General features: G+C 48.5%; 1 protein-coding gene across 7 annotated transcripts in view; it reads left to right on the top strand.

Moving 5' to 3' along the window:
• Window positions 1-17,736, top strand: part of C17H19orf47 (chromosome 17 C19orf47 homolog) — a 43,511-nt gene extending 25,775 nt beyond the window's left edge. For 5 of the 7 annotated variants that reach the window (XM_030797425.1, XM_030797426.1, XM_004090992.3 and 2 more), the window contains exon 9: window positions 284-1,599. In XM_030797425.1, coding sequence (XP_030653285.1) covers window positions 284-778 — 495 coding nt within the window. In that variant the 3' untranslated portion in view covers window positions 779-1,599. Of the gene's footprint in view, window positions 1-283; window positions 1,600-15,730; window positions 15,735-17,725 lie in introns of those variants that run through there. The other 2 variants (XR_004026538.1, XM_030797427.1) reach the window with 2 other exon arrangements.
• The last annotated feature ends 350 nt before the right edge of the window (window positions 17,737-18,086 follow it).

The raw sequence follows: 18,086 nt of genomic DNA, 5'->3' as shown, positions 1-18,086 counted from the left end.
TGACCTTGAAAATGACATTCCCTTTGTGCGCACTCCCGTCCTCTTCCCTCTTTATTAGACAGACCTACTTCCAGCTCAGATGTCCCCTCTCTCAGGGAGCCCTCCCTGAACTTCTAGGAAGGTCAGGTACTTGCTCTGGGCTCCTCCAGTCCCCTGGACTCCCCCATCATGGCTCTTGCCATTAACTATGAGTCCCAGGAGGCCAGGCACAGAGGAAGCAGCTCTCCATGAATGTGTGTTGAGTGACTCAGTGACTCATTCATCCTGTCTCTGACCTCAACAGCCCACAGGAGTCTTCAGCCGCCTGGGGGCCACCCCAGAAACAGATGAGGATCTGGCTTGGGACAGCGACAATGACAGCAGCAGCTCTGTCTTGCAGTATGCCGGGGTCCTGAAGAAGCTAGGGCGGGGCCCAGCCAAGGCCAGTCCCCAGCCAGCACTGACTGTCAAAGCCAAGGCCACAAGCTCAGCGACAACGGCCGCTGCCCCAACACTGCGGCGCCTGGCACTTTCCTCACGGTCGGGGCTTGAGAGGAAGCCGGAGTCCTTGTCTAAAGTCAGCATCATCAAGAGACTGGGCACAGCTGCCCTTGTGCCTGAGGCCCAGGACAGCCAGGTCACCAGCACCAAGAGTAAGTCCTCAGCCGAGGTCAAGGTCACCATTAAGAGGACTCTGGTGGGGCCCCGGGGGAGCAGCTCCAGCGAGGGCCTTGGTGCCCAGATGGACCACGCAGGCACTGTGAGCGTGTTCAAAAGACTGGGCCGCAGGACCTTCTAGCCCACCTGTGGGCGGGGTGCAGGCAGCAGAGCCTGCAGGCATCTGCCCTGGCCGCCCCAGGCTCCTGGCTTCATCACGCCTCCCACCAGCTCCTGGATGACACAGCTTGTCTCCCTCGGGCTCTAGAGCTAGGCCCGAGCATTCGGGGGATCACCCCATTTCTCCTAGCCTGGGATGGTCGTCGCAGCTGGCCCGGCCCGCTCCAGGACTCCCCTTCTCTCATGTCCTCTGTGTTTTCTTCTCTGGCTGTGGCCTTGGCAGTACCCACTTTTCTACCTCTCCCAAGTGCCAGGGGGCCTCTTCCTCTCCTACATTCCCCTTCCTCCCCTGAGCAGGGTCTGCTGCCTCAGACCCCAGCTCATCAGCCTCCCTGTCCCCCTCAACTGAGTGGGTGTCACCTGGTGGGCCTCCCTTCGCCCACTCCCCACTGACCTCCCTCACTCCTCTGCGCCTCCCCCAACTGCTGTGACTTCTCTCTCTCCCTGTCTTCACTTTGTTCATTTCTCTTCTGTTTTCTGTCCCCGTGGCAAGGCCCGACTGTCCGCTGCGTCCTGCCCGACCCTCCTGTACCTCCGGCCTCCCAGCGGCCCCCTCGTCGGCGGTGGCGTCGAGCCTGTTGAGACTGTTAGCCGCCCTCCACTCCCAGGCTGGAGGGACCTCTCCAGACCCTGGGCTGCGGCCGAGGCACATCCGTTTTCCTGCCCTGGGCGTCTTTGTCTCTGAAAGTCTATGGCGGGTGGTGGGCAAGGGGCACTGGGAAGGGAGGCCAGTGCCTACAGTGAAGACAGCTGCTGTTTTAATATATTTTTGTGACTTTCAAATCATTTCCCCTCCTGCTTCAGGGTTAGTTGCAGGACTGTTTCACACTATGCGCAGTGCAGGCTGGGGGTGCTGGCAAAGGATTGGGCTGTGTCTCTGAAGGTCAGGCTTCCTGCACCCACATGGTCCATGTCCCTGCTGCAAGCCCTGAGTCAAGGGGAGTAATGGCCACAGTCACCATTCAGTTAAGCTGCCCCCTGCCCCCAATAAGCCGTAGTGGTTCTGTCACTCTATCCCCTCCTCCCATGGATTTCACCTACCTGTTGGCGCCTTTCCAAATGATGGGCTCCGTTTGTGAGATCATGAGTTTCCACTGGTTTGGTTGCTCACCCCTCCCTGCTGCACAGCGCCCCTGAGCCAGGCCTGTCCTAGGAGCTGGTAGCAGGCAGTGAGCAGGGCCTCTCCAGGGATGGGGTGTAGGTAAAGCGGTGGTGCTGGCCAAGGAATCCGAGGAGTGGGAGAAAGTGGCTAGGGCCGCTTCAGGGGTTGCAGATAGGAAGGCCTTTCAGAAGGGGTGACATGGAGGCTGAGCTAGGAACGTGGCTTCATGAAGTTCAGTAGGAGAGCTTTCAAGCAGAGGGACAGCCAGGGGCAGAGGTGCTGAGGTGGGACAAGGAACAGGAAGAAGGCTGGTGGCTGTTAGTGAGGGCGAGCACTGCGTCCAGCATGAGGCAGAGGTGGGTGGGCAGGGGCTAGGTGGCTGGGGGTGTTGTGATCAAGGAGAAGGAATGTGCACGGTGACCCGGGAGTGCTGGATCGGGAGGATTTGGAGCTGGGATGTGCTGAGCTGAGTTTCGTTTAGGATCATCGCTCTGGCTTCTGTGGGGAGAAGGAATGGCCGGGAGGGCTGGGGTGGATGCCACTGCAGCAGTCTGGGCAGGAAGCCAGGGTGGCTGCGAGGGCATGGCAGTGGGGAGCAGGGAAGAGGGCCGATTGGGCTGCTTAGGGTGTGCTTTGGAGGAAGAGCTGTGGGATGTGCTGATGGGTTGGAAGTTGGGGCCAGAGAAGATGAGAATCACAGGGCCCGCCTAGATGTTAGACCTGAGCATCTGGAGGAACGGCTGTTAACAGAGAAGGGGAGACAGGAGGAAGGAGCAGGTCAAGGATGAGGGAGCTGTGTTCTGACTGCATTGTGCCTGTTAGGGTCCCCGCTGGGGCTCAGGGGGACACCTGGGCTGGGGGTTCATGGCCGCTGACAGTGCGCAGGGTACAGCTGGAATCAAAGCCAAGGGCCTTGGCTGGGCGTGGTGGCTTATGCTTGTAATCCCAGCACTTTGGGAGGCCGAGGCAGGTGGATCACGAGGTCAGGAGTTCGAGACCAGCCTGGCCAAGATGGTGAAACCCCGTCTCTACTAAAAATACAAAAATTAGCCGGGTGTGGTGACAGGTCCCTGTAATCCCAGCTACTTAGGAGGCTGAGGCAGAAGAATCACTTGAACCCGGGAGGTGGAGGTTGCAGTGAGCTGAGATCATGCCACTGCACTCCAGCCTAGGCAATAAGAGCGAGACTCCATCTCAAAAAAAAAAAAAAAAAAAAATGCCAAGGGCCTGGTAATAGTATCTGGAAAGGAAGCATAGAGATTGGAGGGGACCCAGGAGGGAATCTGGGGCCCTTTCCCTGTTTAGAGAACAGAAACTGACAAAAAGAGACAGCCTAGGAGAGGTCGGGGGGTTGGAGGAGAATTAATGAGAGAGCAGGTAAAGATGAGACTAGGTGTCATCCGTTTATTTATTTTCATTGTGGGAAAATATACATCATGTGAAATGTACCATTTTAACCATTTTATTTTATTTTTATTGTTAATTTTTTTTTTTGAGATAGAGTTTTGCTCTTGTTGCCCAGGCTGGAGGACAATGTCATGATCTTGGCTCACCGAAACCTCCGCCTGCTGGGTTCAAGCTATTCTCCTGCCTCAGCCTCCCTGGTAGCTGGGATTACAGGCGCCTGCCACCACTCCCAGCTAATTTTCATATTTTTAGTAGATGGGATTTCACCACGTTGGCCAGGCTGGTCTCGAACTCCTGACCTTAGGTGATCCGCCCGCCTCAGCCTCCCAAAGTGCTGGGATTACAGGTGTGAGCCACCGCACCTGGCCCATTTTAACTATTTTAAACTGTACCATTCAGTGGCATTAAGTACTTTCACACTGTTGTGTACCCTTCATCACCATCCATCTCCAGAACTTCTTTCATCTTCCCTGAATCCATTATTTTCAGTTTTTCAGTTATGTCATATTGGGGGCCGACTGTGTGTCACAGTGTCCCAGGCACTGGGGATGGGGTGTGAAGGGCCTGACTTTAGGATGAGGGACAGCTGTAGAGAGCAGTAATAGACACCTTTCCCTGTAGGGGCCCAGGCTAGACCCTCCTGAGACTGGCTGAGGCCTGACCTCAAAGGACGGCAGATGCTGGCCCTCAGATTCCAGGGGCCGCCCCTTCAGGTCATGGCCACCAGGAGGAGCTCACACATGCGCACTTTCCCTGCTGAGCTTCAGCCTTCTTTGTTTCCTAATAATTTCCTCTGATTCCACTTCATGGGTAATTTTAACAACTGCTGGGGTGAACTGGAAGAGTTCCAGTTGCTAAATTTAAGAGCCATGGTAATTTCTCAATGTGTAATAGGAACTGCAATGATATAAAAACATATATAGGTAATTTACCACACAGGGCTTAGCTGTGCCAGGGAGATTCTCTTATTGTTGCGCTTTACAGAGGCACAGAGAGGGGAGTTAACTGCTGAAGGCCTCACCCAGCCGGCGGGTGGCAGGACTGGGTTTGACCCCAGGGAGCAGACTTCAGGATCCTTGCCCCTTAATCCCTACCCTGGGCTGCCTTTAAAAAATTTTTATTTTATTTTATATTTTATGGAGACGAGGTCTCGCTATGTACCCCATGCTGGGCTCGAACTCTTGGGCTCAAGTGATCCTCTCTCCCCGACCTCCCAAAGTGCTGGGATTACAGACGTGAGCCACTGCACCCAGCCACCTGTGCTGCCTTGATTGCAGATTTGAAACATAGCCCTTTTGGAGAAGGGGCAAGGCGGGGGTCTTAAGACAGCGATTTTGGACCTGGCATGGTGGCTCACGCCTGTAATCCCAGCACTTCGGGAGGCTGAGGCAGGTGGATCACTTGGAAGTCAGGAGTTCGGGACCAGCCTGGCCAACATGGCAAAACCCCATCTCTACTAAAAATACAAAAATTAGCCGGTGTGTTGGTGCACGCCTGTAATCACAGCTACTTAGGAGGCTGAGACACGAGAATCACTTGAACCTGGGAGGTGGAGGTTGCAGTGAGCAGAGATCACACCACTACACTCCAGCCTGGGTGACAGAGTGAGACTGTCTCAAAAAAAAAAAAAAAAAGACAGTGGATTTGGACTCTCTAGAGTTGTCCATGTGTAGATGTCTGCACCAACCTTATTGGCTTGTCCTAGGAAGCATTTGCAGCTAGGATGCTGCTCGCCTTGAGAGCCACATCCTTGTGACCTGAGCCAATGCTGCCTCCACCTCCCAGCTGCTCCAGAGTCACAGTGGCCCTCCTGTTATACATTTGACTTGGCAGTTCTCCCAAGCCCGCCCCAACAGCCATGACCCACAGGGATAGTTTTTTTTTTCCCCTGATTCTATTAAGCACTTTTTACTTTTAGTTGTTTAGAGACAGGGTCTTTCTATGTTGCCCAGGCTGGTCTCAAACTCCTAGTCTCAAGAGATCCTCCCATCTCAGCCTTCCAAAATGTTGGGATTACAGGCATGAGCCACCATGCCCTGTCTGTTAGGCATTTTTGAACATAAATAATACATTCACAGCCACGTTTGGTGGCTTATGCCTGTATTCCCAGCTACTTGTAAGGCTGAGGTGGGAGGATCCCTTGAGCCCAGGAGGTTGAGGCTGCAGTGAGCTGTGATCACACCACTGCACTCCACCTGGGCAACAGAGCAAGACTGTCTCGGAAAAAAAAGGAAAAAGAATACATTCACATTGTTCAAAATGCAAAAGATACAAAAGTCTCTACGGTGAAAAGTATCTTCCCATGTCTCCTAGCCCCCTAGTCCCTTCCTCAGAGGCTACAAATGTTACCAATTTCTTGTGTAATCTTTTCAGTGAGGTGTACACACACACACACAGCAGAGGAGCATATAGGACCCATGTACAAGTATACACGTGTCTTAGTAGTCTAATTTATTTAACCAGTTCCTTTTTGAAGGAAATTCAGGTTGTTTCCTACCTCGTACTGTTACAAATAGTCCTAGAATGAACAACTTCCCTTACACATGGGATCAATTCAGGGGTGACTTTGAAGAACACATTATTACATTACATTATTTAAGTGCAAATACTGGTAATGAGTCCCTTGCAGATCTGAACTAGCCTCTCCTCCAAGATGATTGGCATCCTTCAGGTGATTTATTTACACAGTGACCACCCCATTTCATAAAGGAATGAAGAGCAGTTGGACTCTTCCAGTTGCAGACTGCTGGAGGAATCGGGTCAGGGGATGCTGAGAGCTAACGTTGACTACCACCTGTGTGCCAGGAAGTACTAAATCAACGCTCGGCTAAGTTGTTGGACTTGTCGAATCCTGAAGGCAACACCATAAAAGGCAGGGTCTTCCTATTCTCATCCCATAAACAGATGAGGAAATGGTGGTGCAGCGAGCCCAGGGCTCATGCTGAATTGCAGAACCAGACCTGCAGCAGCCCAGCAGAGTGATTCCGTGTGGATGGTCGCCCTGAGACAAGGCCACCTCTGGACACATCCCTTCGTCTGGTAGCCCACATCAGTGGATACTAAAGCCAGATGCCAACTAGCAGTATCTGTGGCAAGTGGCCAAGGCCTGGGCCAGCCCCAGCACCCCTTTCTCCAGTGCCCAAGCCCCCTGCTGCTGAGATGAGCCAAGAGTTGAGCTGCAGCCACCTCCATCCCTCGTTTGGGCATCTGACCTGACTTAGTTTGGCAAGTGCTGCAACTATAGACCCAACTTTGAAGGCCTGTCGGGGTCCTGGAGCAGAGGAGACATTTCCCTTTGCAAAATCAGGGCTAAATCTCTCCCTCTCTCTCCCTCATTTTTTTTTTTTTTTGTAATAGACTTTATTTTTAGAATAGCTTTATTTATTCATTTATAGACAGGGGCTTGCTCTGTCACCCAGACTGGAGTGCAGTGGTATGATCCCAGTTCACTGTAGCCTCCATCTACCAGGCTCAAGTGATCCTCTTGCCTCAGCCTCCTGAGTACCTGGGGCTACGGGCACATGCCACCATGTTCAGCTAATTTTTTAATTTAATTTTTTTTTTTTTTTTTGAGATGGAGTGTCACTCTCTCGCCCAGGCTGGAGTGCAGTAGGGCAATCTCGGCTCACTGCAACCTCCGCCTGCCGGGTTCAAGCAATTCTGCCCCAGCCTTCTGAGTAGCTGGGATTACAGGTGTGTGCCACCACGCCTGGCTAATTTTTTTATTTTTAGTAGATATGGGGTTTCAACATGTTAACCAGGCTGGTCTCGAACTCCTGACCTCAAGTGATTTGCTCACTTTAGCCTCCCAAAGTGCTGGGATTACAGGCATGAGCCACCATGCCTGGCCAGTTGTTTTTTTTCTTGTAGAGACGAGGTCTCACTGTATTGCCCTAGCTGGTCTCAAATTCCTGAGCTCAAATGATGTACTCACCTCAGCCTCCCAAAATGTTGGGATTACAGGCATGAGCCACCGCACCTGGCCTTAGAATAGTTTTAGAGTTGCAGAAAAAATTGAGAAGATAGTGCAGAGAGCTGCCGTATACCCCACGCTTAGTTACTCCTAATATTAATGACATCTGACATTGGGGTGGTACGTTTGTCACAATTAATGAAACAATTATCTATCCATTAGTATTAACGAAAGTCTATAGTTTATTCAGATTGCCTTAGTTTTACCTAATGTATTTTACTGTTCCAGGATCTCATATGACATTATGTTGTCAAATTTGATAACATTCTAGCTCCAGACATTTATATCGACAAGTAAGGAGTTGTCATGTCTCCTTAGGTTCCTCTTGGCTGGGGCAGTTGCTCAGACTTTCTTTGGTTTTGATGCCTACTTTGATAGTTTTGAAGAGTTCAGGTCAGACATGTTATAGGATGCCCCTCAGCTGGGATTTGTCTGATATTTTTCTCATGATTACACTGGAGTTACGTGTTTTTTGGAGGAAGACCTCAAAGGGGAAGTGTCATTTCGTCACATATCAAGGGTACACACTGTCCACATGATTCACCACTGTTTTTGTTCATCTTGATCACCTGTTTGTCAAGTTTCTCCACTTTGTAAAGCTACTCTTCTTTCTCCCTTTACACCTTGTCCTCTTTGGAAGGAATTCACTGCACAGCCTGCATGTAAGGAGTTGGGGGTGTTTATGCTCCATCTTCTTGGGGGCAAGGGATTTACATAAATTATTTGGAATTCTTCTGCAAAGGAAAGGTGTCTCTTCTCATTTAGTAACTTAGTCATTTATTTTTATGAGTTTGGACTCAGGGATATTTACTTTGTATTTGAGATTATCATCCAATGTTACTTTCTTTATTTTGTCACTCTTATTAGTCTGACTTTGGCCATGGGGAGCTCTTTCAATTGGTTCCAGAGTCCCTTTGACTTGTTATACCCCCATTGTTTTTGTTTTTGAGACGGAGTTTCGCTCTTGTTGCCCAGGCTGGAGTGCAATGGTGCAATCTCAGCTCACCACAACCTCTGCCTCCTGGGTTCAAGCGATTCTCCTGCCTTAGCCTCCTGAGTAGCTGGGATTACAGGCGCATGCCACGATGCCTGGCTAATTTTTGTATTTTTAATAGAGATGGGGTTTCATCATATTGTTCAGGCTGGTCTTGAACTCCTGACCCCAGCTGATCCGCCTGCCTCAGCCTCCCAAAGTCCTGGGATTATAGGTGTGAACCACTGCACCCGGCCTTGTTTTTGTTTTTACTGTGTCCTTACTTTCAGGCTGTAGATATGCTGCAGGCTCATCTTGTATATTTCCTGCCCCAGTCCTGAAGCCAACCATTTTTCCAAGGAGCCTGGTCCTTTTAATTGCAGAACAGTGGTGGAAACCAAGATCTAGGCATGAGATGTGCTTGGCTGCTACTGGAGCCTCCCTTCTTTTTTTTTTATACCTTTTTTTTTTTTTTTTTTTTTTTGAGACAGAGTCTCCCTCTATTGCCCAGGCTGGAGTGCAGTGGTGTAATCTCAGCTCACTGCAGCCTCTGCCTCCTGGATTTAAGTCATTCTCATGCCTCACCCTCCCAAGTAGCTGGGATTATGGAGACAGGGTCTTGCTCTGTCACCCAGGCTAGATTGCAGAGGCACAATCATAGCTTACTACAGCCTTGAACTCCTGGACTCAAATGATCCTCCTGCCTCTTGCCTGTAATTGTAGGAATTACAGGCATGAGCCATCATACCCAGTGACAACTCCATTTTAGAAAATGAAGCCTTAATATGGAACCCCAACGTGTAAATCATTCTTAAAAAGGAAAAGCGGGCTGGGCATGGTGGCTCATGCCTGTAATCCCAACACTCGTGGAGGCCAAGGCAGGCAGATCTCTTCAGCCCAAGAGTTCCAGACCAGACTGGGCAACATGGTGAAACTCCATCTCTACAAAAAATTTAAAAATTAGCTGGGCGTGGTGGTGCATGGCTGTAATCCCAGCTGCTTGGGTGGCTGAGGTGGGAGCATCACTTGAGTGCAACAAGCAGAAGCTGCAGTGAGCTGTGATCATGACACTGCATTCTAGCCTGGGCAACAGAGTGAGACCCTGTCTCGATAAAATAAAAAATAAAAAAAAAGCAACTTATTACTATAGGTTTAAGCACTTACTTTGGATTAATTCATGCAAACAGTACAAAATTCCAGTCCTTAAAAGGATATGAAATAAGACCATTGTGCACCCAGTAGACTGGCAAAAGCCTTAAGTCTCAAGTGTTAGGGAAGATTTGGAGTAATGGGAGGATATACTTTGCTGATGGAATGTAAGCTGGTACCAGCCATCTTGGAAAATAGTTTGGCAGGTTGTGGTAAAGTTGAAGGTGACACACTTTCCAACCGAGCAGTTAATCTCCTAGCAAATATAACCCTGGAGAAACTTCCACGTACACGCAAAAGACATGTATGTGATGCTCACAGAAGTGCTGTTTGTAATAGCATAAATGTGGAAACAAATATCTAGCAACTGGAGAATGGACAGATTGTGGCATAGTTGTTCCAGTTACCTAATGCATCACTAATCACCCCAAAACTTCGTGGCTTAAATTAACAATCATTTTATTATCTCTTATAGTCCCATGGGTTGACTGGACTCAATTAGGCTCTTATCACTTGGGGGCACTCATGTGATTTTAGTAAGATGTTGGCTGAGGTTGGTGTCTTCTTAAAACTTCCTCAGATACCTGGTGGTTAACCAGTACTGGCACTTACCTGGGGCCCAGCTTGGGCTGCCAGCCAGAATGCCTACACATGATTCTCCCTGTGGGCCTGCGCTTCCTTACAACATGGCAGCTGGGTTTCAAGAAGGAGCTTCTCAAGAACCAGAGAAAACTGTATGGCCTTTTCTTTTTTTTTGAGATGGAGTCCTGCTCTGTCGCCCAGGCTGGAGTGCAGTGGCGCGATCTCGGCTCACTGCAAGCTTCGCCTCCCGGGTTCACGCCATTCTCCTGCCTCAGCTTCCCAAGTAGCTGGGACCACAGGTGCGTGCCACCACGCCCGGCTAATTTTTTGTATTTTTAGTAGAGATGGGTTTTCACCATGTTGGCCAGGATGGTCTCGATCTCCTGACCTCGTGATCCACCCACCTCGGCCTCCCAAAGTGCTGGGATTACAGGCGTGAGCCACCACGCCCGGCCCTGTATGGCCTTTTCTAACCTAGTATTGGAAGCCACAGGGCTTCACTTCTGCCACAGTCACTGGCCCATCAGATTCAGGAGGAGGCATGATAGATCCCACTTTTCAATAAGAGGAAGTCAACATCTCCTTGTAAGAAGAGCACGCGGGATGCAAACTCGCATTGTGGTCATGTTGGAAAATAAGACACCAATGTTGGATGCATTATGCATATTGGATGTGGGATAGTGTACATCAATGAAAATGAACTAATGTTGCACATATCAATATGAATAAACTAAAACACTGAGTGAAAAAAGCAAATTGGGCTGGGCATGGTGGCTCACGCCTGTAATCCCTGCACTTTGGGAGGCCAAAGTGGGTGGATCACTTGAGGTCAGGAGTTCCAGACCAGCCTGGCCAACATGGTGAAACCCTGTCTCTACTAAAAATACAAAAACTTAGCCAGGCATGATGGTATAATAGGCCTGTAGTCCCAGCTGCTCAGGAGGCTGAGGCAGGAGAGTCGCTTGAACCCAGGAGGCAGACATTGCAGTGAGCCGAGATCATGCCACTGGCACTCCAGCCTGGGCGACCCAGCAAGACTCCACATCTCCCTTCATTGCATCATGTGAGGGACTCTACCACCTGAAGGAAGTGTGAGTTTGTGAAAGTGCAAGGTGTGGGGTGAGACAGTGGGGTTTCTTGTGTTTATTTTTTATTTTTATTTATTATTATTATTTTTTGAGACAGGGTCTCGCTCTGTCGCCCGGGCTAGACTGCAGTGGTGCGATCTCGACTCACTGCACTCTCCGCCTCTCGGGCTCAAGTGATCTTCCCACCTCAGCCTCCTGAGTATCTGGGACTACAGGTATGTGCCACCATGCTTGGCTAATTTTTTTTTTTTTTTTTTTTTGAGACCGAGTTTTGCTCTTGTTGCCCAGGCTGGAGTGCAGTGGCGTGATTTTGGCTCACCACAACCTCTGCCTCCCAGGTTCAAGTGATTCTCCTGCCTCAGCCTCCCGAGTAGCTGAGATTACAGGCATGCGCCACCATGACCGGCTAATTTTTTTGTATTTTTAGTAGAGACGAGGTTTCTCCATGTTAGTCAGGCTGGTCTCGAACTCCTGACCTCAGGTGATCCGCCCGCCTCGGCCTCCCAAAGCGCTGGGATTACAGGTGTGAGCCACTGCGCCCGGCCCAATTTTTGCAGTTTTTTTGTAGAGAAGGGGGCTTGCTATGTTGCCCAGGCTGGTCTTGAAATCCTGGACTCAAGCAATCCGCTCACCTCGGCCTTCCAAAGTGCTGGGATTATAGGTGTGAGCCACTGTGCCTGGCATAATAGTTTTTAAAGCTGGGCAGTGGGCACATGGTGTTCATTGTGTTAATTTTTATGTATTTTTGGGCATCTCTTATTTTAAAAATAACAATTCTGCTTCTACTCTGGGTCCCTCAGTCATCCAGTTCCCCTCTCCAGAGGCAGTCAGTGTTACCGGAGTTTTATGAGTTCCCCCAGAAATATCTGTATATTTACAAACATAGTTATATTTTCTTAATCAGATGATTACATATCTAATAGTTTTTTTTTTTTTTTTTTTTTTTTGAGACGGAGTCTCTTTCTGTCGCCCAGGCTGGAGTGCAGTGGCGCGATCTCGGCTCACTGCAAGCTCCGCCTCCCGGGTTCACGCCATTCTCCTGCCTCAGCCTCTCCGAGTAGCTGGGACTACAGGCGCCCGCCACCACGCCCAGCTAATTTTGTATTTTTAGTAGAGACGGGGTTTCACCGTGGTCTCGATCTCCTGACCTCGTGATCCGCCCGCCTCGGCCTCCCAAAGTGCTGGGATTACAAGCGTGAGCCACCGCACCCGGCCACATATCTAATAGTTTTACACTTTACTTTTTTCACTTAATATACCTGGGAGATTGTTTTATATTAGTACATAAAGAGCTTTCAGAAAAACAGCTCTATTGAGATATAATTCATGTATCAGACAATTCACTCATTTAAAGTGAACAATTCGGCTGGGTGCGGTGGCTCACACGTTTAATCCCAGCACTTTTGGAAGGCCGAGGCGGGCGGATCACCTCAGGTCAGGATTTCGAGACCACCCTGGCCAACATGGTGAAACTCCGTCTCTACTAAAAATATAAAAATTAGCGGGGTGTGGTGGCACAGGCCTGTGAACCCAGGTACTTGGGAGGCTGAGGCATGAGAATCGCTTGAACCCGAGATCGCATCACTGCACTCCAGCCCAGGCTGGTCTTGAACTCCTGTGCCCAAGTGATCCTCCTGCCTCAGCCTCCGAAAGTGCTGGGATTATACATGTGAGCCACCATGCCTGGCCTGTATTTTTTTTTTTTTTTTTGAGACAGAGTCTCGCTCTGTCACTAGGCATGTATCAGAGTTTCATTCCCTTATCAGCTAAATAATATTCCATTGTATGGATGTATTACATTTGTTTATCCATGAGTTGATGGACATTTGGGTTTTTTATACTTTTGGGCTATTGTGAATAATGCTGCTATCAACATTCATGTACAAGTATTCTGTATAGACATGTTTTCAATTCTCTTGGGTATATACCCTCAGAGTAGAATTGTTGGGTCATATGATAATTCCATTTTTAACCATCTGAAGAACTGCCAGACTCTTTTCCATCAGCTGTATCATCTTACATTTCCACCAGCAGTATATGAGGGTCCGATTTTCTCCACATTCTCACCAACACTTACTAGTATCTGATTTTCTGATTCTAGTTGTCCTAGTGGGTGTTAAATGGCATCTTACTGTGGTGTTGATTTGCATTTCCTGATAGCTAATGATGTTAAGCAGATTTTATTTAGTGTCCTTATTGGAAAAAGCTCCTTTTAAAGTAACTGCATATTTTGTTGCATATTCTTTTTTTTTTTTTTTGAGATAAGGTCGCTCTGCCACCCAGGAGCAAGTACTCTGTAAAATGTTCAGGGGGAGGAAAGGCAACTTCAAGGGAGAACTTTCCTATGATGAATTTAGGTTTAAGTGCTCTGAGCCCCTGCGTCAATTTAACACTCAAATGATGCAAAAATCAGTCCTGAATTATGCAAGGTTTAACAAAAATAAAGGAGAGAAATAGGCCAGGCGTGGTGGCTCACGTCTGTAATTCCAGCACTTTGGGAGGCTGAGGCCGGCAGATCACCTGAGGTCAGAAGTTCGAAACCAGCCTGACCAACATGGAGAAACCCCGTCTCTACTAAAAACACAAAAATTAGCCAGGCGTGGTGGTGCATGCCTGTAATCCCAGCTACTCAGGAGGCTGAGGCAGGAGAATCGCTTGAACCTCGGAGCTGGAGGTTGTAGAGAGCTGAGACCGAGCCACTGTACTCTAGCCTGGGCAACAGAGCAAGACTGTCTCAAAAAAAAAAAAAAAAGAGAGAAATGAAGTGGCTGCTGATTACGTAGCTGAACCTACTAGCCATTATCACTGGAGGAGAAATCAGAATATTCTTCAAACAAACCTGATCATTTTCAGTATCCACTTTTATTTATTTGTTTGAAACATGGTCTCACTCTGCTGCCTAGGCTGGAGTGCGGTGGCGTGATCATAGCTTACTGCAGCCTTGACCTTCTGGGCTCACGCGATCCTCTTGCTTCAGCCTCCTAAGTAGCTGGGACTACAGGCACATGCCCGGCTAATTTTTTAATTTTTTGTAGAGACAGGGTCTGGCCATGTTGCCCAGGCTAGTCTCAAACTCCTGGGCCCAAGCAATCTGCTTGCCTTGGCCTCCCAAAGTGCTGGGATTACAGGCGTGAGCCACTGTGCTTTTGTTGCGTATTCTTATTATAAAATGTTCTATTCTGGGTGTGGTGGCTCACGCCTGTAATCCCAACACTTTGGGAGGCTGAGGTGGGCGGATCACTTGAGGTGAGGAGTTTGAGACCAGCCTGGCCAACATGGCGAAAACTTGTCTATACTAAAAACAAAAATTTGTCAGGTGTAGTGGCATATGCCTGTAATCCCAGCTATTTGGGAGGCTGAGGCATGAGAATTGCTTGAACCTGGGAGGCGGAGGTTGCAGTGAGCCAAGGTCGTGCCACTGCACTCCAACCTGGGTGACAGAGTGAGATTCTGTCTCAAAAAAAAAAAAAAAAAAATCTGTTCTATTCCTATGTGGCTATATCATGATGTATTTAACCAGTCTTATAATTATGGACACTTAGGTGTTTTCCAAGACCTTTTCTATCACAAATGGTCCTCTTGTATATACCGTATTTTGCTCATCTGTGAACATATCCATAGGGTAAATACCTAGGAGTAAAATTGCAGGGTTACAGGGAATGTCTCTATGTTTTATATGTTTGAATTTATAACGTTTGTGTATTTAAAAGCAGATATTGAGGCCAGCCACAGTGGCTCATGCCTGTAATCCCAGCCCCCTGGGAAGCTGAGGTGGGCAGATCCCTTGAGCCCAGGAGTTTGAAACCAGCCAGGGCAACATGGTGAAACCATTCTCTACAAAAAATACAAGAAATTAGCCAGGCATGGTAGTGCACACCTGTAGTCCCAGCTACTCGGGAAGCTGAGGTGGGAGGATTGACTGAGCCCAAGAGTTTGAGGCTGCAGTGAACCCTGATCATGCTACTGAACTTCAGCCTGGGAGCCAGAGTGAGACCCTGTTTTATTTATTTGCTTGTTTCAAACAAATAACAAATAAATAAAAGTGGGTATTGAGAATAATCAGGTTTGTTTAAAGAACATTCTGATTTTTCCTCCAGTGATAATGGCTGGTAGGTTCAGCCACATAATCAGCAGCCACTTTATGTCTCTCTTTTATTTTGGTTAAACTGCATAATTCAGGACTGAGTTTTGCATCAGTTTCAGTGTCAGGTTGAGGCAGTGGGCTCAGAGCACTTAAATTTGGCCAGATGCGGTGGCTCATGCCTATAATCCTAGCACTTTGGGAGGCTGAGGCAGATGGATCACCTGAGGTCAGGAGTTCAAGACCAGCCTGGCCAACATGGGGAAACCCCATCTCTACTAAAAATACAAAAATTAGCCGGGTGTGGTGGTGCATGCCTGTTAATCCCAGCTATTAGGGAGGCTGAGGCAGGAGAATCACTTGAACCCGGGAGGCGGAGATTGCAGTGAGCTGAGATCACGCCACTACACTCCAGCCTGGGTGACAGAGTGAGACTCCCATCTCAAAACAAAAACAAAAACACCTAAATTCATCACAGCAAAGTTGTCCTTTAATGTTGCCTTTCTGAGGCTGGGCGCCGTGGCTCATGCCTGTAATCCCAGCACTTTGGTAGGCCGAGGCGGGTGGATCGCAAGGTCAGGAGTTAGAGACCAGCCTGGCCAATATGGTGAAACCCTGTCTCCACTAAAAATACAGAAATTAGCCTGGCATGGTGGTGGGCGCCTGTGATCCCAGCTACTTGGGAGGCTGAGGCAGGAGAATTGCTTGAACCTGGGAGGCGGAGTTTGCAGTGAGCCAAGATTGCGCCACTGCACTCCAGCCTGGGTGACAGAGCAAGACTCTATCTCAAAAAAAAAAAAAAAAAAGTTGACTTTCTGGCTGGGTGCGGTGGCTCACACCTGTAATCCCAGCACTTTGGGAGGCTGAGGCAGGCAGATCACGAGGTCAGGAGAGCGAGACCATCCTGGCTAACATGGTGAAACCCCATCTCTACTAAAAATACAAAAAATTAGCCGGGTGTGGTGGCACGCGCCTGTAATCCCAGCTATTTGGGAGGCTGAGGCAGGAGAATTGCTTGAACCTGGGAGGCGGAGGTTGCTGTGAGCCGAGATTGCACCACTGCACTCCAGCCTGGCGACAGAGTGAGACTTCGTCTCTAAATAAATAAATAAATAAATAAATAAAGTTGCCTTTCCTCCCCCCGGACATTTTACAGAGTACTTGGTCCTACATTATCAGTAGAGCATATCCTGGCCATCCTTAAACCTTCTTGATTGTGTGTTATTATGAAGAGCTTGATCTTAACAGCTGTGTGATCCACAGGTTACTCAACCTCTCTCCAGTTTCCTCTTCACTAAGATGAGAGTAATAATGGGCCGGGCATGGTGGCGGGTGACTGTAATCCCAGCTGCCTGGGAGGCTGAGGCAGGAGAATTGCTTGAACTTGGGAGGTGGAGTTGCAGTGAGCTAAAATCGCATCACTGCACTCCAGCCTGGGTGATAGAGCAAGACACTGTCTCAAAAAAAAAAAAAAAAAAAAAAAAACCACAAAAACAAAAAAACCAAGATGAGAGTAATAATAGCACCTATCCCATGGAATGGTTTTGGGGATTAAATGAGTCGATTAGTGTGAAAGGCTTAAAACAGTACCTGGCATACAGTGTTGATACCTAATTTTATCTCTGAAATTTCCTGTAATCCCAGTACTTTGGGAGGCAGAGGCAGGTGGATTGCTTGAGCTCAGGAGTTCAATACCAGCCTGGGCAACATGGCAAAACCCTGTCTCTACAAAAATTACAAAAATTAGCCAGGTATGGCAGCTACTAGGGAGGCTAAGGCAAGAGGATCCCTTGAGCCCAGGAGGCAGGGGTTGCAGTGAGCCGAGATCGTGCCACTGCATTCCAGTCTGGGTGACAGAACGAGACCCTGTCTCCAAACAAACAAACAAACACACCTGCTCGGGTATGGTGGCTTATGCCTGTAATCCCAGCACTTTGGGAGGCAGAGGTGGGTGGATCACTTGAAAACAAGAGTTTGAGACCAGTCTGGCCAACATGATGAAACACGGAGTCTACTTAAATACAAAAGTTAGCTGGGCATGGTGGCATGCACCTGTAATCCCAGCTACTCAGGAGGCTGAGGCACGAGAATCGCTTGAACTGGGGAGGCAGAGGTTGCAGTGAGCCAGGATTGCACCACTGGGCTGTAGCCTGTGACAGAGCAGGACTTCGTCTCAAAAAAAAAAAAACAAAAAAACAAAAAAACAAAAAACTTTAATGACATTCTTACAGGCTATAAAATAACTTTTTTGGTAATGCTTTATTTTAGTATAATTGTAAACTTTTAGAAAAGTAACAAGAAGCCTGGTGCAGTGGCTCACACCTGTAATCCCAGCACTTTGGAAGGCCGAGGCAGGTGGATCACCTGAGGTCAGGAGTTCAAGACCAGCCTGACCAACATGGTGAAATCCCGTCTCTATTAAAAATACAAAAATCAGCTGGGCGTGATGGTGGGTGCCTGTAGTCCCAGCTACTCAGGAGGCTGAGGCAGGAGAATCGCTTGAACCCGGGAGGCGGAGGTTGCAGTAAGCTGAGATCTTGCCACTGCGCTCCAGCCTGGGCAGCAGAGTGAGACTTGGTCTCAGAAAAAAAAAAAAAGTAACAAGAAGAGTACAAAGGATTTCTGTATAGGCTTTACCCAGATTTGCCAATTGTTTACAATTTGTTCCATTTGTCTTACTGTTCCCTCTGTCTTACTGTTCCCTCTTCTCCCCTCCATAAGGATACATGCATCATCTATATCTATTGTGTTATGAGCCATTTGAGAATTAGGTTGGAGAACATCATGTGTCTTTCTTTACCTCAGGACACTTGTGTGTAGTTCCTAAGATCAAGAACATTCTCTTTCCTTTTTTTTTTTTTTTGAGACAGAGTTTTGCTCTTGTCGCCCAGGCTGGAGTGCAATGGCGTGATCTT

This window comes from Nomascus leucogenys, chromosome 17 (assembly GCF_006542625.1).
Source record: "Nomascus leucogenys isolate Asia chromosome 17, Asia_NLE_v1, whole genome shotgun sequence".
NCBI classification, from domain to species: Eukaryota; Metazoa; Chordata; class Mammalia; order Primates; family Hylobatidae; genus Nomascus; species Nomascus leucogenys.
Note: the sequence above shows the minus strand (reverse complement) of the source record. Positions and strands in the feature narration are given on the sequence as shown.